At 44.5% G+C, this 20,176-nt stretch overlaps 3 protein-coding genes across 3 annotated transcripts; all 3 read right to left on the bottom strand.

Annotated features, from left to right (window-relative positions):
• Nucleotides 1-1,074: 1,074 nt before the first annotated feature.
• ANAPC7 (anaphase promoting complex subunit 7) lies at nt 1,075-9,351 on the bottom strand. The gene is made up of 11 exons (XM_005524258.3): nt 9,224-9,351; nt 7,946-8,132; nt 7,355-7,474; nt 5,757-5,868; nt 5,384-5,537; nt 5,141-5,283; nt 4,803-4,920; nt 4,229-4,425; nt 3,343-3,567; nt 2,790-2,940; nt 1,075-1,923 (listed from the first exon to the last, which is right to left on the bottom strand). The coding sequence occupies exons 1-11, from the start codon at nt 9,322-9,324 to the stop codon at nt 1,734-1,736; spliced, it is 1,698 nt and encodes a 565-aa protein (XP_005524315.1). The 5' UTR covers nt 9,325-9,351; the 3' UTR covers nt 1,075-1,733.
• Nucleotides 9,352-10,787: 1,436 nt separating this feature from the next.
• ARPC3 (actin related protein 2/3 complex subunit 3) lies at nt 10,788-15,568 on the bottom strand. Its single transcript, XM_005524257.3, has 7 exons — nt 15,438-15,568; nt 14,284-14,383; nt 13,212-13,288; nt 12,880-12,948; nt 12,480-12,606; nt 12,088-12,182; nt 10,788-11,324 (listed from the first exon to the last, which is right to left on the bottom strand). Exons 1-7 carry the CDS (start codon nt 15,441-15,443, stop codon nt 11,262-11,264), a joined length of 537 nt encoding a protein of 178 aa, XP_005524314.1. The 5' UTR covers nt 15,444-15,568; the 3' UTR covers nt 10,788-11,261.
• Nucleotides 15,569-16,292: 724 nt separating this feature from the next.
• Nucleotides 16,293-20,169, bottom strand: GPN3 (GPN-loop GTPase 3). The gene is made up of 8 exons (XM_005524255.2): nt 20,029-20,169; nt 19,844-19,952; nt 18,957-19,124; nt 18,411-18,535; nt 17,655-17,770; nt 17,452-17,548; nt 16,940-17,068; nt 16,293-16,538 (listed from the first exon to the last, which is right to left on the bottom strand). The coding sequence occupies exons 1-8, from the start codon at nt 20,074-20,076 to the stop codon at nt 16,476-16,478; spliced, it is 855 nt and encodes a 284-aa protein (XP_005524312.1). The 5' UTR covers nt 20,077-20,169; the 3' UTR covers nt 16,293-16,475.
• Between the last annotated feature and the right edge of the window lie 7 nt (nt 20,170-20,176).

Genomic DNA, 20,176 nt, shown 5'->3' with positions numbered 1-20,176 from the left:
CAGATGCTTTGAATATGCTTGCACGTTTTTTCTGTTACGAGACATGTGATGAGCTGAAATCCATTCACTGCATCCCACAGCAACGGCAAAGACACGAACAGGACGAGGCCTCTCATCTGCCAAAAAGTCATTAATGAAATATTTGCTCTCCCTGAGATGCACACATTTGGTGGGAAGAGCAGGAGCAGCTGATGCCAAATCCAACTGCCACGACAGCTCTGCTCTGCTGTTCTTCCCCTATCACCTTCAAATAACCACAACTCAGTATTTTGGAACTCTAAAGCCCACAGAATTCCAGAGAGAACAGACAAGCAGCTGTTTTCTTTTCTTAAATGGATGAACTATTGGACTCCTCCTCTGTAAGCCATGACATACCAGAACATTTCCAAAACAGACAATAATCTGCCTCTTTTGTTGTGCATTTTTGATACAACATCACAGAGGGATATTTTACCCTGATCTACCTGTCAGGGAGAAGCTTCTTTTCCATGTCATGTATTTTTAACAGCCACTCTTCCCTGCAGCTGTTACTCAAAACTATTTTTTTTTAGCTTTCTAAAAGGTCTGTGCTCTCCAGCATACCTGTGGTAACAAAATAAATACAAAAGGAATTAAACTCTTGATATAAAGATTAAAAAAGCATGTTTTGGTAAAGACTAAGGAAATCAGAACTGTAAGAAAAATAAGTAGTTCCTCTTCCCACACATCAAGCCCACAGAACTGAAACAGTTTCTAGATTACCCAAAGCAGTTCACCCTTGAAATGCTGATGGTGGGAATTTGTATGTGAAGCAATTTTGCTTCCAAAGGTGAGGGGAAAAGACAGGAATTCAAAATTTACCTGACAAAACCAGGAAGTATATAAACATGGAAAAAACAGGACAATATGTGTATTTACATAATTTAACATTTCTCCAGCAGTGCAAGGGAAGAGGAATGAATTCTTTTTATAGCATTTTAAATGTCAGTGCTGTACACAGAATGTAAAGTGCTTTGAGTCATTGCTGCAAAACCTTCCAGGAACATACTGAAATAAAACTAAACTGCATTTTAAAATAAATGCTCATGTACAGACTTTAAGTGATTGCAGGGTTTAATAAGGGTTGAAGAAATGACTTTAATTCTCCACCACTGGCTCAATTCTGTACACAGAGAAATCAGTCAGCTACAAAAGGTGTCCTGCAAGTCTAAGTTGCCTTTGTCCCAGATTTATTCTGGACAGCACAGGTAATGCCCTAGAAAAAGACAAATTAATTCAACAAACCCAGCAAAAGAAAAGTTCTGCTTTCAGCCACACTCAAGTAGCTCCCCCAGACTCAAATGGCTGCATACAAATGAGCAAGACCTTTCCCACAAAGGAGTACAAACCACTGTATTTACAACTTGCCCAAGCACACTTAGCCCTGGACAGAACTCAGACATTGTTTTCATCACGAACAGCAGGCTCATTACACACCTCAGGTTCTGATGGTTTTAGTCTTAGCAGGAAGTTTTCCAAATTAAAGTTGTGAATAACCTTGGATGCAGTTAGTCCCTTACACTTAATAAATAAGAAGCACCAAGAATCTCCAGAGTATTGAGATGCACAGAACTATTAATTGGTTTCAGAGTCTATTAAAAAACAAAAACAAAAAAAAAGTCCTTTGTTACTGAAAAGAAAGCATAGTTTCTGTTCTTCTAAGAAGAGTGGCCCTAGTGATGTGTTCAAGTGCCAAAACAAGCAGCAGGAGGCTTTTACTGCATCCCAAACCACTGTTCTTGATCTGCCCACTGAGCTGCTTCACTGTCACTGCCTTCCAAGTCCCCCTCTTCTCCACTTCCCTCCATGTCATCCACATCTTCTTCCTGGGTGGCATCTGTTGGACTTTCCTCTTTTTCCATTTTCTGCAATCCCTCCAGTGACTTCTGGTCGTTTGGATCCAAACTGAAGAAAGGAAGAAAAATAAGATAATTGTCTGGAAACTTTTTTTTCTCTTTGTGGCCTCCGTGTAAAGAGTAACAATAAAATCTCATCCTGTTGTCTGCACTTCCTGTTTAACATCATGAGGAAGCTTATTTTAGATGATGATGCAACTTCCCCTTGAGCTGCTGTAACACTGAGTCTTAAATCTCTTCATAAAACAGTTCTGATCCCCAAGAACACATTTATCTAAACATCCCACTCTTCCAGAAAACTTAGTCACCTCTCCCAACAATACTAATTATAAAGTAACATGAAAGCAGTAAAAATTTAAATTACTCTGACTAAATATAATCTATGCAGGCAAAAAGCAGCTGACCCATTTAAGCTATGCAAGTTTGCAGCGGACATAATGTGCTGGATTTAAAGCAAAGATGTTGCAATCAAAACATCAGAATATTTAACAAAGTAACACCCTAAAATAGCATTTAGATTATGTTAAGTTGAATCATACTACTTAAATTTATCGAACAGCTCATTTTTATATGCACCTTCTAGTGTAAAGGAAGGGATCCTAAAGTCTGACTATAAAATAATTAATAACTATAAATAATTCCATGCCTTAATCCTTTTGTTAAGTCAAGGAATCACAAGCCTACTGACATATTTAGCATTAATACAGTCCCTACATTTTGCACTTCTCAGTTCCAAGTCTTAAGACCAACCAATTCATGAACAGGGTGTCATTTGTGTTGTTTTGCTTGTTTTAAGGGAGAATGATACAAAGCCACCTCTGATTCCGATCCTAATCAATTAACAGCTCATCTTTTTACTCAGTAAAACTGATGATTGTTCTTATAAACCTCCTGCAGTCTGGGGCTGTGCTTTACCTCAGGGCTATGCTGTACTGGTCCATGGCTTCCTGGTACTCGTTGACAGCCACCAGGAAGTCCCCCAGGATGCGGTGCAGCACACAGTCACTCTGGTTGGCCAGGGCATTCCTCAGCAGGGCAATCCCATCTTCATACTTCTGCTCTCTACCTGTTCACAGGCAAAACTACTGTTTTCATCAATAGTTGAGATAAATCTATAAAAAGACAGAGTGTTCACAGTCTTCCCAACACAAGGCTATTCATCCCTCTAGACCTGTCAGCAAGGGAGGACAGCAGCGCTCTACTCCTTGCAAGAAGAGCTCTAAACAATGATGTTTTGTTGCAATAGCTGTTACATTCACAATTACATCTGCTTTGAAGTCAAAACCTTTTGTTTGCAATTGCTTTAAGTGTAATATCAGCTGCTGGGTGCAATTAATTCCTGTGGATTTTCCTGATAAACCCCTGGACTGTATCATCACTGTTACATCCTCCACATCCATGTGGCTCCAGAACACCCTTCCATGTACAAGGGCACCTTTAAACAAACATGGGGGGAAAAGGAACTTACTGAGGAGCTCTGCTTTCTTTACCACAGCTTTAATGTAGTCAGGTCTTTGTGTGAGAGCTTTATCCAGCAATGTTTTTGCTTTTTCCTGCGTGACTGGGTCCTCCAGGCAGACTGTGGCCAGCAGGGTGAGGGTCTGAGCATTTGCCCCCAGGGTTTTGTAGACGTTGTTTGCCATCACCATGGCTTCACGGATGCTGTTGGATGCCAGGTAACACTCGATGAGACCTGGTGATGTCAGAGGGAAACACTTCAGGGTTTGAGTCAGCACCACAGGCACTCACCCCTCCACTATTATTTGCACTTAGTAGCACTCAGGTACTGAACAGCTCATGCTCCAATAAGCAAATACAAATTGCAATTGAGAAAGTGAATCTATGCATGTCAACATACTCATTGTACAGATAATTGACTTGATGTTTATTAATGGTCAGGCACTGAAAAAAAACCCAACCCTAAGTACACCTAATCTACAACACTGTTGTCCAGTTCCAATACTGAGATAATTAATACTTCAACTGGACTCTTCACTACTTGAAGCTGCTGTTGAAATCAACAAGATTAAAAAATTTAAAATACGACAAAACAAAGCTCCCAGCAGAAGTAACCATCAGTTAACATCATCACTCAAAAGTGATCTGCTCAAAACACACAATTTTGTTTACATCCAGACTAAACAAAAACAAGAAAACCCCATTTTGAAAATCATTCTTACAAATCCACGCCTTCTCTCGCATCCCTCTCCTGATCACATCGTAGGTTTTTAGGGTAATAATTATTTCCTAGAAAGCCAACAGGAGGAAAGAACTGCTGTCCACTCCCTTGCCTCATCATCAGCAGAACAGCAGCCCTGACAGAGAGCAGCTGTGAGCAGCAGCCCAGGGCTCACCCTCGTAGCAGTCGAGGCGGCAGGGCGCGAGCCGGATGGCCTCACGGAAGTGGATGATGGCCTCCTGCACCCGGCCCATGTTGCGCAGAGCAGCTCCCTTCAGCAGCAGGGCTTGGACGCTGTTGCTGTTCAGCTGGATTGCTTTGGCTCCCAAGTATAAGGCACGGGAGTATCGTTTGCTGTAGAAACTGTGACACCTAGAGAAAAAGGAGAGGGATTGTAAACATGCACTGCCTGCGGTGCCTGTAAAAACCATGGAAAAACCATGAGGGTTTTGAACTACTTGCATTTGAAGTTAAGAGAAAAATTTCTTCAGAAATTAAAAAAAAACACAGTATAAATATTAAAACTGTTACTGTTTAATGTATTAGTTGGTATTGAACAGGTGTGTAACTCTAATAGATTTAACATACAGAAAATAAACACGATAGATATTTGCAGAGAGCTAATACAAGTTACCCAAGAATGGAAAAGCACCTTCTGAACAAAACAAGCTGAACCCACTGTGGCAGCTGTAACCCACCACATCCAGCAAATGGAGAGCTGAGGTGAGAAAAGAAAGAAAACAACTCACCCAGATACCACCCAGGGCTCTGCGTGTTGGTCAGAAATATTGAAGAGCCGGCAGCCCAAGTTCTCCACATCCTCCAGCCGACCCTCGCGCGCCAATAAATAACCATAAACATCCATTCCTAAAGAGACACGTTGGAGGATCAATCCTCAAGAAATGGGAAGATCATCCACAAAAAAAAAAAAAGCCACAAAAACCACAAACACCTACTTTAAACTGCAACTACCTGGAAGGGTTCAAGACATGCAGCTTCTGAATGTCAATTCTGAACTGAAAACTGGGTAAACAATATACAATATTCCACTGCATGTAGCTCTTACCTTCTCTCAGGATTTACTCACCTTTTATTAGGTAAGGATCCAGCATTTGTGCTTGTTCAAATTTTAGGATAGAGTTTTTATTATCTCCAGCTCTGAAGTACAGATCTGCTAAGCTCCCCAGCAAGTCCACATTATCCCTCAGCAATGACTTCTTCTCTAAAGAGCTTAAAGGGGAAAAAAATGCCCATTATTTATAAATGACATTTTGAATATCATTATATATAAGAATTTATATATGATTTTGATTGCTCTTTCAACTCTTACCAAATGGTGTTTATTGCTCTGGTGTTGTCTCCAGTATGCACAAAGGCGTATGCCTTGATCCACACGGAGAGCCAATCCAAGTTGGGAATGCTCTGGATTATGTTGATGGTCATGGAGGCCACTTCTGCTCCCTTCACTGACAGCGAGAGCAAACCTGTTTGGAGGGTTCATACATCAAGCTCAGCCAAAACTGCTTTTGATACAAATTGTCTAGGAGCAGAAATTCTGACCCTTGACAAGCACAAACAGCTAGTTACAGGGCTTGTTACAATTTCTGGGTATGATGTGGGTATGACATGCAAATGCAAGACAGTTACAGAAGTGTAAAGTGTAATTGAAATTCTAGCAGTGCTCACAGAGTGCAGACACCCACCTAGGATGGCATCCAGGGCCAAGGGGCACTGCCTCAGCACCTCTTTGTAGCTCGTCACCGAGGAGCGTTCCTGACCTGCTTTCTTGTAGAGATTTGCCAGCATCATATTGATCTGTAGACAACAGAAACGTGGGACAGTCGAGTGTGAGGAAAGAGAAAGAATCACTAAGAAAGGTCAGAACTCTGTCTTCAAGCCTGCCTGCCTCTGCTCTGGGCAGAAGACAACCTGCATTTCTCAGAACGCTCTAAGGTACAATACAGTATAAAATGAAAACTGTGGCTTCTTTCTGAGTATAGAAATAAAATCAACATTCTTTTGTACCTGCACAGTGCACCTTGAAATCTGTGTTTTGCATCAAAGAAGTCAAAAGATGGGCAAGTGTCGCTAGTGGACACGAATTATGAAGCAAGGATTCTTACTGCAAGCAGCCATGCTTTTATTTTGGGGTTTTCAACCCTTTTTATAAGGTGTTCCGATACAGGTTAACCTGATTGGTACAAGGAACAACATCTCTCTCATCCCATTGGTAGGACAAGAGAAAAACACTTTCAGAACATCTGTGTCATTGCTTTGAGAACTAAAATCTTATTTATACAAAAGTCCTTGAGAGAGAAGAGTTTCCCAAAAGACTTTCCCTTGGGAAACAGATCAGCCACTGAGAGCCTGAAACTCTCTCAGGTTCAGAAAATCATGTCCACAGGCAAGTGCTCATACACAATGCCAAGTAGGATCTGTATATCCATTAATCAGTCCCTTCCAGGAATCCCTCTCCATGGAAGCATTTGAATTAGCTTAGCAAGGCAGAGAAAGTTTCCATTCAGCCTCTGAATGAAGCCAGCATTGACCAAAGAACAGAAATTATCTGAGCTCCTCACAACACAAGTAGCTGGTTTCTGCTGCAGCACTTTCATTTCATTTCATTTCATTTCATTTCATTTCATTTCATTTCATTTCATTTCATTTCATTTCATTATTTCATTTCATTTCATGGTCTATATAGGCAAAAAGTTTGCTTTTCTCCATCTTTTCTTCTTTTTCTGTTCTGCAAGTTGGTCAGAACACTCTGACATTAACTGGAGTTTAAGCCATGTACACTTTTAGGACAATTTAACATGAAACACAGTTGGCTGATCTGATGTGTTAATCTTTTAAGCCCTTCTGAGTAACAGAGCCAGCGAGCAAAGACTCCACAGATTTGGCACTGCAGACCACAAAGGGATCTAAATATTTAACATTATCTAAACTGTTGTTGAACAGGATTAAAAGATTTTAAAAGATGGAGCACCAGCAAACCTACTTGCCAAAGTCTCCAGCCTTTCAAGGACTTGGCATTGCTCCAGCTACACAAGAAATTAATAAAGATGCACAAAACATTTAACTCCTTTCATTCTTTTCTTTAAATTCTTTCTAACAGATCAAATAAAAAAAAATACTGATTTTAAAGAAAAGGGTCCAAATCAGCTAATTTAAAATTAGGAAATGTTACCAAACAATATTTAACTAATGAAAAAGACATAATGCCTTTAAACCTATATTTATGTGTTATCCTAAAGGTACACTGACCAAGAACCTGTGACAAAAATCTGCCAGAACTCACCTTTGGAGTTCTCTGCCTGGAAGGAATCCCATCAAGAATAGCAATGGCATCTTTATCTTGCTTCAGCATTGTGTAACATTCTGCCATTTTGTATTTCACCTCAATTTCTGATGGTAAACACTGAAACAAAAAAAGAAAATATGATGTTGGTTAAATCAGGTATGGCTTTTAATGAAGTTTCCTCATAAATATTTATATTGTGTTGAAAAGTATCTGGTACACGTAAGTTAACAACACAACTCGCTGCTAGTTCATACTGTTCCTGTCTTCAAATTAAAAGTATGAAGTACATATACAGAAAAATTTCATGTTGGAGACCATTTTAAATTTTGCATTAGAAAACACCACAGATATTATCAAACTGATTAGCCTTAAATGTCAGGTTTATTTGACATGATAAATGCACATTCTAAGGTGGTTAAAAGACATGTAAAGGTGATGTTCATGGATGTGGTTAGTGATGGATTTGGCAGGGATTCTGTCATAAGGATCTCTTCCAGCCTCAGTGACTCTGTGAATACTGAGTCAGCAACATTTATTGGAAGGGGAAACATGATCACTTGATGCAGGACATTATCAATTCTTAAATACCTGGCTTTGGGGTGTTGATGCAGCATTCCCAGTAGAAGGTCTGACTTTGGAGGTTTTACTTAAGGCTTTTTTCTGCTGTAAGGCCATGGTGTACTTGCTGACAGCATTCCTGTATTCCTTGTCATGGAAGAGGGAGTCTGCATGATAGACAAGGAGCTGGTATTTCTGAGAAGGAGAGAACAGTTCCCTAGGAGAAATGCAGACAGAAAGGCTGAGATCAGATGGCTGCACAAGAATCAAAACCTTACAGATCCAAAGTACTTGTAGTTTTGATTTGTCTGGCTTCAACTTGCAACTGCTGCATCTTCTTTACTGCACTGGAAGGACCATTGAGTAACAGCACTGACTCCTCACACAGGGGTTATCTCGACAATTTCTTTTATCCAAAAACAAACAAATCCAATAGCCACTCCTGACACCTCATCAGCACAGCAGCTCAGTGTTTGGCTGCTTGGCCACTGCCCCCATCCTTTCTGTAACAAGCCACAGGCTGTCAATGTCCCTGACACTGCATCAACTTTCTCCTAGGATTCATTCACCTTTTGTTAGGTAAGGATTCAGCATTTTGCCTGTTCAAACTTCAGAACAGAGTATTGCTTGAATGGACTCAAGTTTAAAAGGCAGCCTAGCTCCTTGTACAGCTGTTGTGGTCCTAATCCCTATTCCAACATTATGCAGACCCCCTTTAGAACATTCTTAGTACGTGTGCAGACCTAATGACCTGGGGCCTTCCAGGACCTGAAGGGAGCCAACAAAAAGCATTGAGAGAGACAATTTTACAAGGGCCTGCAGTGCCAGGACAAGGGGGAATGGCTTCACACTGACAGAGGGCAGATTCAGATTGGATTCTGGGGAAAAATCTGTGAGGGAGGTGAGACCTTACCACAGGATGCCAGAGAAGCTGTGGCTGCCCCTGGATCCCTGGAAGTGTCCAAGGCCAGGCTGGACGGGACTTGGAGCACCCTGGGATAGGGAAAAGTGTCCCTGCCCATGGCAGGAGGGGTGAAACAAAACGATCTTCAAGGTCCCTTTGGTGATTCTGTGATTCTCTGCTAGGACACCCATTTCGGAGCGGGCACCCCAAAGGGACGCTGATGCTGATACGGGAACAGAGGTGGGCTCCATCCCTGGCAGGGACAGGGCAGGGGCAGAGGACAGGACAAGAGAGGAGAGGGACAGGGCAGGACAGGGACAGGAGAGGGACAGGGCAGGGACACCCCAAAAGCGGCCCCGCTCCCCCCACACTCGGCGCGCGCCCCCTGCCGGCGGGGCACTCACGGGTTGTTGCCGCTCATGGTGAGGAGCAGCCCGCTGAGCAGCCGCACGTTCGAGTGCAGCCCGGCGGCCGCCATCTCCCGCACGTGCTCCACCACACTCATGCTGCCGCCGGCGGGGACGGGACGGGGGCGGGGGGGGGGGGGGGGGGGAACCGGGAGTGACCCCGAGCGAGGCACCGGGCACGGAGGTGCCGCCGCCGCCGCCGCCGCCCGCCACTCCAAAATGGCGCCCCCGAGGGGCCCTCGCGCGCCGCCGCCTGCAGGCGGCCGAGGCAGTGCCCGCGCGCGCGGCCCGACAGGCGCGCGGAGGGCAGCCCGGGCCGAGGACCCCCCGCGGCGGCGGGAACGGGCGTGAGGGGACGGCGGGGTCCGGGCGCCGCTGTGAGGGGATCCGCACCCCTGTGAATGCTCAGGTGCAAAACCCACACACACAGTGCCTCCACAGCTCCCGAGTCCGCCCTTTGGCCTTCTGCTTCTGATGGTTGCTTCACCTAAATGTGACTGTGGTCTTTGAGATAATGACGCTTCTGCCTATAAAAATTGGTAACGGAGGAGAAAGACTTTTCAAAACTTACATTTATTCTAAGAAATGCCTTACTAGGCCTACCATTAACTACAAGGATAGACTGAGAGATGAATCGGATGAATCATAAACTTTATTTTCCCACCTTTGTTACAAAAATATTTTAAAATATAGCTATACTATTCCTAAAAATGGAATCACTGAGAACTTTCAGTTTGGACATGCCATGACTGTTATTTGGGAGAGCTCTCAGCAGACAAATACACCAGGCAGCAAAACATCACCGGCACCGGCACTGGGCTTCAGGTAACACTAAAAGTGTGTTGATGCTGTGTAATGACTGTGACACAAGTCCTGCCATGAAGGAACTAAACCTGAATAAACTAAAAGTGGATTTGTGTTTTTCCAGAAATCATGAGAAGAGACGCTTTTTTACCAGTTTCTGAGTGTTTGAATGCACCAACATGAGGGCAGCCACAGACCCAGCTGTGTGGGATCTGCCTGTGTTAGCCTGTAAAGGCATTTTGGGAGCACAGCCCTGCGGAGATGAACTGTTCAATAAGCAGGTAAATGTCTGCAAACTGCAGGCCCTGTATTAATCCCAGTTTTCAGTGAGAATGATTCACTTCCTAGTGATTAAGTTACACAGTAATCATGGAACCACAGGATGCTTTGGGTTGGAAAGGACCTGAAAAATCATCTCGTTCCACGCATGGGCAGAGACAACTTCCACTATCCCAGGGTGCTCCAAGGCCCTTCCAGCCTGGACTTGAATAGTTCCAGGGATCCAGGGGCAGCCACAGCTTCTATGGGCACCCTGTGCCAGGGCCTCACCTCCCTGACAGGGAAGATTTTTCCCCAGAATCCAATCTGAACCTGCCCTCTGTCAGTGTGAAGCCATTCCCCCTTGTCCTGGCACTGCAGGCTCTTGTTAGCTCCCTTCAAGTCCTGGAAGGCCACAGTTAGGTCACCCCAAACAACCAAAACAAAACCTCATAGATTTCTTTGAAGGCTGTCCATAAGACACACAGTAGTTACCACGTTAATTACAAGCGAATTTTATTGAAAACAAGGTAAAAATCACTGCACTGGACAACACAGCGTGAGAGGTCTGTTTTCCCTGGACACACGACACCCAGACTCCAGCCAGCAGAGCAATGACACAGCTCCCCTGCCCCACAACCAAGCCCATTTCTTCTCTTAAATACAAGCCCTGTTTTAAATGCTGTAGCCACGATTACAAAGCAGCTTGCATCTGAAACAGCACGTTAGAAATCACTTATTAAGCACCAGCTTAATATTTGCTTACACAACTTAACTTTTTGCTCTCTTTCCCTCCCTCTAATCACTCATTGACAGGTTTGGGTTTTTTTTTTTTTTTTTGTTTTTTGTTTTTTGTTTTTTTTTTTTACTTCATAACCGCTTCATTCTTCCTTGGTACAAAATGTATCCAAAACAAAGGCAAAAGACTTGAACATCTTGCTGTGGAAATGTTTAAAGTTGTTGCCACTTTCCTTCACTGCCCAGGGCCTGAGAGACTCTTGTTCATGAACTGCCTCTTCACAAAGCAGATCCACCACTGCAGAAGGAAGTAGAGAGTCAGAAAATCTGCAGAAGTGGTTTCCATTGACTTTAAAGTATTCAATCTCTGACACACAACAAATATTAAGCCTCCCATTTTACACATAGTTTCTACTGGAATTGAGGTGAACAAGACAATAGGAATGGACACAATTAGTTCATATTACAGGACTTTGAATTAAAATGAAAAATTCTACTTTCTCTTATTTTACTTTTATTATATTTTATCCCAATACAGTCATTAATGAGGGATGCATCAGGAAGCTATGCCTTTGAAACTAAATTAGCCTAAGTAATTTTGACATTAAATGCAGTCACATTTGCACATGAAACATGTGAACACTCAGGAGGTGACTCATTCATTGATTAGCGATTTTTTCAATCTGGATATGAGGCAAAACAATCGACTTCAAAGCAGCTCTCAAATCAGAGCTGCCTGGGAAGTGAAACAGCACCTCTCATGCTTGTGAGCTCCATTTGCAACCTCAGCCAAGAGCAGATGTGCAGTGCTTTGAAGAGCTGAACCAGACACCTCTTATTACTTCCCTGCTTTTGAAAGTAACCCAAACTGGCATTCACTGTCACATCACATCAGATTAAATTTATTGATAACTTGCAGCTGCTATTTCACTGTAAAAACAGGCTTGGCTGAAGTTACCCACCCCTGACCCTCACCCCATCATCTCAGTTCTCTCCACACGTGGCTGAAAAAACACCCCCAACCTCTCATTAATTCTGTGGTGATGCCCCTGAACTCTGACCTTGCTTGGCTTGTCACTCTGAGGATCAAACACTTTGTCACAAAGGCGAAGGCCGGTTTCTTGCCTCAGCTGCTGCAGGTAGGCTCTCATCACCTCTGAAAGCAGCACAGCAAAACCAGGGTAAACTGGGCAGCACCAGCTCAAACTGGATTTAACAGGGAGGCATCAGACATCACTGCTTAAAGCAGAAAGGGAGTTTCACATCTGCAGGGACTCCCCGCTGGCTTGCCCAATTTATGGAACCAGGGGAATCCTCAAGGTCAGAAAATCCAGCTTGTGCTGCCTTCAGAAGACAGACTGCAGATTTAGAACATTTAGTTTTAACAGTAATTTTTCTAACTGCAGCCACAAAAGTGCAGTTAATAAAGTGTGAGGCCCTGGGTCAGCCTTACCTTCCTCCTGCTTGTTGGCAGGTTTGGCGTAAATGGCGTTAAGTGGAAAGCCTGGCTCCCCTGGGATTGGGAAGTTAGTGATTCCTAGTGTGTACATTTCCTTCTCTCCCTGGCCTTTGGAGTTACACTGGAAGAACCAGGCAAACAATGGGTTAGCAGTTATGAACAAAAGCTGACACAGCATCAGACCCAAATATTTTACAAATCTGGAACATCAAAACTCATCAAGAAGATCAAAACAGCACATCCACAGCCTTGGAGTATTTGAGGCTCTGACAACTGGGACTGGGGTGAACAGGATTATTTGTTCCCCTGAAAGGAGAGTATCAGTAAATCCTTTCCTTGGAACAATCCTTAGAACAGACTGTTTCCCACTTGCACAGAAATTCGGTTTTCTTACCTTTTGCAACTTTTTCAGGCACTCAGAAATGTAGAGGGTCACATAGATGAGGGTTCTGTCAGCCTCATTCTGCAAAACAAGAGCAGAAACTCTTAGATTACAGGACTTTGTGGAACTGATAAATTCTTAAACAGGAATGAATTCAAGCCATTTTGGGCTATAGTTTCCCCATGAGAGAGAGAATTGCAATTCATGACATTTACCCAGCTTTAAAGATTAAGTGGAAGGGGAGTTTTTGTGATCTTCTAGAATTACTTCCCTGAAAATAAATTTATATTCACAGCACCAACTCTCCAAAGAACTAGAATATGCTCAGTATCTCAAAAAATTACCTTAATTTCATAATTTTTGAAGAAAACATTAGCTTTGAAGTAGTAGATGGCTTCATCTATAATATCTGTGTCCTTAGCTAATAAAAAAGAGATACAGAGTTAAGTAATGCACTTACACTACATTTGTCATAACTCACTGAAATACATAAAGATTATTGCAAAAGCAAAACCATGGTATTTACAAAAAGCAGAAGTTAGCACCACATAACAGAAAACTTCTGAAACACCACGAGTTCAGACTGTATGTAATATTTAAGCTTCTCCCTTCTCCTTCCCCTGTGACAAAACAGCAGCAATTCAGCAGTTCCCCACTTTTCTACCACTTTTGAGTAACTCATCAGAGTTTTAACATCATGAAATGATAGGAAAAAATGTTTTTGGAGAAAGCACACCAGCACAATCACTCAGATTTCATTTTCCTCTTCAAATAAAGGAGGGGAGCAGAACACAGTGACAATCTGACTTTTGCTACCATCCACGACTGCTTACATCCAGAAACACTTCCTTTACATTTCCCTTTTCGAACCCATTCCGGGGAATGCCACGCCTGGGGAGTTCATGTGTTGTAGGGGAATCTGTACCTGGCTGCCTGAGGGCCCTGTTGTGGTGCCTGGAATTTTATTTCAGTTCTTGAAGCCCCACACCTTGAAGTGCTGCCATCCCTCAGAGCAGCCGAGCGTCGCCAGCCGCAGCCCGAAGCGCGAGTTCTCTGTAGCTAAACCTCACTTCCTCTGACACAGAGGCCTCACACCAGCACAGCCTCCTCAAAACCCTGCTCAGGAGCACAGGGAGACACCGGGGGAAGCACCAGAACAGCAAACAGAGGCTTGGATTACTGAAACTCTTAATTCGGCAGAACACGGAGCACAATTATCTGTGCACAATTATCTGTGCACAATTATTTTCTACGATTTGCACGACTAAAGTAGTTGAAAACTTTCCACCTCTCTAAACTGCAAAGCCTTCCATTTCCCACTGGTGACTCTCCTCAGCACTCTTGCTGGGGCTGGCTTAGAGCAACCCCTGAGATGATGAGCTATATCCAGTAATTCAGAGATTATTATAAACTTACTTTCTCGAGGTGCTGGGCCTTTGAACTGGCTTCTGATGGGTAACAGTGCCATGTTCCCAATTAGCTTGGTGTCTGAGTCCATTAAAGTGGAGTGGTAAGCCTAGAGGCAGGGAGAGCTGGTTATTGATCCTACTGAAAACAGACATTTCCATATCCAAATCACGTGTCCCCCCGTGTCTTCATCAGACAGGAGTGACAGTCTCATTCATTATGATGCTCCAGCATTTTTTCCTTGCACAAACAATTGCCATTTTCTATTTAGGTCCAGGTCTTGGTGCCATTCTGGTGAATGCCAGGAAGGCAGCACCACTGCCATCACTTGCAGTCGCAGTGGTGGGAGATGGGATAAAATCCACTGTTATTGGTCTGCAGGCACAGTTCATTCCCAGGCTGCCTGGCCCCATCCTGCCAGCACCAAGGGGTGACAGCCCTGCTCACCTGCCTGAATTTTGGGGCATTGCACTGGAAGTTAGTTGCTCATTAAAAAATATGTAATTTATTTCCATGTCTGGCTATTAATACTAGATAATTATAAATAAAGCCAGGATTAATGCAGCTTTAAAAACCCAACAAAACTGATTTAAGTGAAAAATAAACCAGATTTCTGCATTTAACAAATTCTTCCTGGAAAACCAATTTTAAACAGATGAGTTTAGTTTTATGCACTTCCCAAAATGTTTCCTGGGTGCTGTGCCAGGTCACTGGGAATCCCTCATCTCACAACCCACCTTTTGTGGGGGGCAGAGGAGGATGTGACTGGGGGAGGCTGGGCGTAAAAAGCAGTTTATTTCACTGAGGGGACGGTGGTGTGAACAAAGCCAGAGCAAAGCCCTGCTGTGACCTCCCTCTCCCCCGCTGATGCCAGGACTCGCACCCTCCCGACTGCGGGTGGATCCCCAGCAGGGGGAAGAGGAAGAGGAAGAGGAGGGCGCTGGCCTTGCAGCAGCCTCCCTTTAAGAGCCATTCCCCGCTGTCAGCAGCGCTCCCCGCAGCTACAGCCCCTCTTTTTCCCCGCAGTGCCCGCGGTCAGACCCCGCAGCAGAGCCCCCTTCCCGGCCCGGGATCGCGGCCACCGCCCCGGCCCGGCCCCGCCGCCCCGCGCCCTCCTGCCCGCGCTGCCGGGGCCGCGCAGCGCCGGCCGCGGAGCCGCTCACCGGCATCTCGAAGGGCAGGAGGCGGCTCGGCTGGGCCGGGCGGGAGGGGAGCGGGGCGAACCGGGCGGCAAAGCGGGCACAGAGCTTCCTCCTCCGCCTACGCTGCAGGAAATGAGGCAGCGGCAGAGGCGGTGCGAGGAGGGGAAGCGGGAGCCGTGCACCGCCCCGGAGGCAGCGCACCGGGAGGGGATCCCGGGAGGCATCGCTGTGCCCGGGCACTGCCCGGACGGGGAAAGGGCCAGGGGAAGCGCCGCTCTACCAGGGCACTGCCGGTACCGGAGGGGACCCCGGGAGGCAGCGGGGAAGGGGTTCCGGGATGCTTCGCTCGCAGCTGGTTTTCTCTCCTGTGCGTTTCCAGCACAGCCCAGCCAGCGGCACGGGGCACTTCGTGTAAGGAAGCACAGGAGGGGTCCAAACGCGTTGTGTTCAGAGGAATAGAATATTTTAAGGTGCACACTCCAATTGCTACCAAGCCATTACCTTCCCTGTGACCCAGCGTTGCTGAATTTATCCCCTGGTAGCTGACTCCCGGCATGAGTCAGGGAAACAAAAATGGAGAGGTTTGGAAGGTGAGTCACAAAAACGCAACTGCAGGGCTGGGGTTTTTCCTTTCAACACACCCTAAGCACGGCTCGTCCCAATGGCAGTCTGGAGGTGAATTAAAGCACAGTAGTTTCCCCAACTTTTGAGTGGTTTAATTCACCCAGATCAAGACCTGCCACATACAGATTTTTCTGAGCCCTTTACCTCTAGATATGCAGGACTTGCTGGTCTGTTGAACCTCTTGCCCACTTCTGGCTCTGCTTTTTTGTATGTACTAACACTGGTCTATGAATGTTATAACACACACAAGCATAATAATAAAAAAATTGTTTATTAAAGTAGTTACAAGGTCATGTAACTCACTCTCCACTATAAATATTAGTTATTTTACAGATAAAACATCAAGTGTGTTTGTGTAGAAGTTCAGGGTTTTTTTTTTTAGTTTTTATTTTTTACCAAAAGTGAAGTATTTTTCTTCCCAGTTTGAACATGTTTTTACTCATCCACACGATCTTGAAAGTATTCATCCACAATAGCAGATTTATCTTCTTCACACTCCTGTCAAAAAAAAACCCCAGAAAATGTAAGCTGTCCTGGGTTGAACACAGGAATCATCAGGGGACTTTGAATAGTCATACAGGAAAAAAATCTTAGTGATCTCAGTGGTCCTTTCTGACATTTGAAGGTTTAAACTCTGTTAATTTTGAAAACCAAAGCAATACTTCTAAACAACCATTTGAGCAATCTGGATATGCAAGATGATGTTAAATAATTTCACTTTTATAACTAAATGAAGATGATAGAAGCATTGTCACTGAAAGACTAAATATGGCTTATTTTGAACAGTACTAAGACAATAATTCATTAGCAAAACAAAGAACATATTTATATTACAACTCATATTACAGATACTTTCTAATTTTTCATCTTCTCACCAACAATTTTTCATCTTCTCTTACCTTTGGTTCTTTAAATTCCAGATCTTCTCCATACTGAATGGTGAAGTCTATGTGCTGCAGAACGATGTTTATACTTTCCTCATCAGAGCGATCCAAAGGCAGGAATCGAACCATACCATAATCATCAATCTGTGGAAGGATTCAAAGGATGTTGGTAGGGAAATGCAGAAAGTTCATTCTCAACCACAGCACTCTAAGCAACTTCCTTAAACCACACTTGTCTGAACCTCTAAAACACCATTCTGCAGTCACACTGCAAACCAATGGCAATTCCCCACTCAGAACGCCTGGCTACCAGTCCCAAGTTCTATACAGTTTCAATATCCAATTCCCAAAACTGCCAACAGAAAAGAATTCAAAGAAAATGTATCTGCTATAATCCAGATACCAAGAGTATCATATTAGTATCATCAAGAATTTCATGCTAATCTGAAAAAATAAAAAAACTGAGTTATAAGAGGCAAAAAGTGATAGTGAATTTTAGGGTACCAGCTCAAAAGCAATATACCTACCAATCCACATATAGATTTGGTCAGTTTTTTAAACCTTTTACTTTTCAATATATTTGTAGAATCTTCAATCATAGAATACATATCTGGATCCAAGTACCTGGAGAAACAAAGTCATCATCAACACTGAAAGTCTGTCATTCAGAATGACACAAAAGATCTAAGATAATTACTTACTACAGAGTAAATATTGTTTTGGAGCTTACTTTTCTATTTCCTTCTTGGCTTTCTTGCTCAGCAAATCCATTTTGGTCATGACGTTGATTTGTGGAATCTCCAAAGATATCATTGCACTGAGAGCTGCCAGGACTCCAGAAATAAACTTGAAGAGGATGAAAAATAATGTATTAAAGTACAGAAAAACACAACACAAACACACAGGACACTCAACCACAGGCCAAATCTGGTAATGAATATATGGAACATGGACACAAAGCCATATGAGGAATCATTCTCTGTGTTGGAAAAAGGAGATTCCAAGTACTCTCTCAATTTTTGGAGCCTCAAATATGGATCTGCCACTGAAAAGGACATTAAGAAAAGTCAAACCCTTCTTGGCATAGTTACTGCTAATGGGAAAAGTGACCTGCTTGTTCTTGGGATCTAAGGAAGCTCTTGTGGAGAAGAATTTAGGTTGGAAGGGACTTCTGGAGGTTGTCTGGCTCCTACAGCTGCTCAAACAGGGGCACTGCCAGGTCAGACCAGGCTACTCTGGGGTTTGACTCCATGAACACTCACTGCTCGTCCCTTCTGTGCCTGTCCCAGTCTGACCACTCTCGCAGTGTCTTTACATCCATCTGGGATTGTCCTTGCTGCTGTCCTGTGTCTGACGCAGCTGATGACAGCAACCAGATCCCCCTGGACTTGGCAATTTTTCCTCTGGGCAAACCCAGCTCCCTGAATGGCTCAGACTTGTTGTTCTTTATAAATATGAACTTTACCAACAGATTTCAAACGTATACCTTGAAAGATTCCACCATAAACTGAGAATCCACAAGGAAAACTCCACAGACACGGAATTCCCACTGCTGCAGCTGCTCCACCAACTGTTTCATCACTGGCAGGTGCGTGTAGAGTTCAATCTGACCTGGGATACACTCAGGATATTAACAGGTAGGAATGTGAAGCAAACAGGAACACTCCACAGTTTTATGCAGACATGGGAATTGCATTTAAATAAAAACTGATAAGGAAAGCACCCTCTTTTCAGGCAGCTCTGGCTGTGTTTGGGCTAAGTGGAAAAGAAATAAAAGGGGGTTTTTCCTCCTTTGGTCTCCAGGTAGTGTTAGTTTGCAGTTTCCACAGCTCATGATTCTACCAAACATCTGTGCAGTCACCCACATCAGCCCAGGACCGAGTTCCTTCCTGAGACACCTGAAAGTGACTCTGACAACAATCAATAGCTCAACAAAATGGGAATTATCACCACCACCTACAACCAGATTTTCCAATTTGCAAATTTTCCAATCCTTATGAAGAACGATACCAAAACACTGGCATGTGTTTACCTGGGCAATCGAACAAAACATAGTCATCCTCCACGTGCCCGAGGCTCTCCTCCAGCCAGCTGAAGTTATTGGCAAAGTATTCCATGCAAAACACCAAGCCACCATTGGGGCCAAACCTCAAGGACTCATCTTCCATGACATCGTCCACTTCTATCAGCTCGCGGATGTCTGCGACAACACAAACGTCACCAAAGCCAGGAAATGAACTCTGCAGGCAGTTTGGCAGCTGAGAAAACCAACACGACTTTACAGCAATGCCGGCTGCAGGGGGATCTCCCAGGCACAGCCAGCAGCCAAACAAAACAGGTTATGCTCATGGAACCTACACAAATTCCTTCATTTCCCGAATTAATATATGCTAAATACTTCCCCAGACTTATTTGGGGGGGTGTCTTTTGAGGGTTCCTGGTGATTGTCTGGGAAACATCTCATTCCCCAGATCTTCCTCTTATGGTCCTGGATCTTCTAATGGATCTCTTCTCCTGAGAGCATCTCAGCTATGTGGCCAGGCCAAGATGCACTTTTCTTATCATCTTTGTTCAGACACGAACACAGCTGTTGCTCTCAAAACTGAGGCATCTACCAGTACATATGAATCACTTTTGAAGGTAAATACAGGGATTAAGCACAGGGCAACAGTCACTGATGCAGGGAGCTATCCCGGTAGTGCATTAATCCCTGACATAGCCACTAAGCACTACTTGGTACCGGAATGGAATTATTCACTGATATAAGGATCACACACTATTTTCTTGAAACGGTTTTCCGACATCTTCCCCTACTGCTGCATGGGCTCCGTTTTAGGGCAATAGAACCTGTCCGGTAGCACACCCACGGTGCGGTTGGAGCCCGGCGGTGCCCGGGGCTGTCCGGGGGCCGCCGCTCACCTGCCATGACGGGGTAGCTGAAGAGCTCGGCCGCCGGGTCCAGGTTCACCACCTGCACGGCGCGGCCCAGCGCCTCGCAGTGCTGCACCATGGTGGAGCAGTACGTGCTCTGCAAGGCACACACGGCCGTCAGGAGCCGTCAGGAGGCTCCCGCCGCCCCTCGTTCCCCGCCGTTCCCCGCTCACCTTCCCGCTGCCCGCCGGGCCCATCACCAGCTGCGCGTACCGGGGCATGGCTGCGGCGGCCCGGCGGGAAGTGGCCGCTGCGGCTCGCCGTAGTTCGGCTGAACCCGTGACGGCTCAGCGCGTGGTCCTGCCCGCCGCGGTACGGCGA

The sequence above is a fragment of the Pseudopodoces humilis genome, chromosome 20 (assembly GCF_049639895.1).
Source record: "Pseudopodoces humilis isolate 2021_Gansu_Grassland_sample_001 chromosome 20, ASM4963989v1, whole genome shotgun sequence".
NCBI classification, from domain to species: Eukaryota; Metazoa; Chordata; class Aves; order Passeriformes; family Paridae; genus Pseudopodoces; species Pseudopodoces humilis.
The sequence above is the reverse complement of the archived record's forward strand: the minus strand, read 5'-3'. Positions and strand labels throughout refer to the sequence as shown.

Bases quoted from the DNA above. Each gene is read 5' to 3' on its own strand.
- ANAPC7 (XM_005524258.3), bottom strand. From the start codon at position 9,324: ATGAGTGTGGTGGAGCACGTGCGGGAGATGGCGGCCGCCGGGCTGCAC. The intron at 5,538-5,756 runs GTGGGTGTCTGC...CCCTCCAAACAG, and splicing joins GGCCCTGGATGCCATCCTAG to GTTTGCTCTCGCTGTCAGTG. The intron at 1,924-2,789 runs GTAAAGCACAGC...TCCTTTCTTCAG, and splicing joins CAGTACAGCATAGCCCTGAG to TTTGGATCCAAACGACCAGA.
- ARPC3 (XM_005524257.3), bottom strand. The intron at 13,289-14,283 runs GTAAGTTTATAA...CTTTTTTATTAG, and splicing joins AGGCCCAGCACCTCGAGAAA to CTAAGGACACAGATATTATA. The intron at 12,607-12,879 runs GTAAGAAAACCG...TGGTTCTTCCAG, and splicing joins GCCTGAAAAAGTTGCAAAAG to TGTAACTCCAAAGGCCAGGG.
- GPN3 (XM_005524255.2), bottom strand. From the start codon at position 20,076: ATGCCCCGGTACGCGCAGCTGGTGATGGGCCCGGCGGGCAGCGGGAAG. The intron at 18,536-18,956 runs GTAAACACATGC...AGTGTATCCCAG, and splicing joins TGTTTTGTTCGATTGCCCAG to GTCAGATTGAACTCTACACG. The intron at 16,539-16,939 runs GTAAGAGAAGAT...TTTTTTTGACAG, and splicing joins TGGAATTTAAAGAACCAAAG to GAGTGTGAAGAAGATAAATC.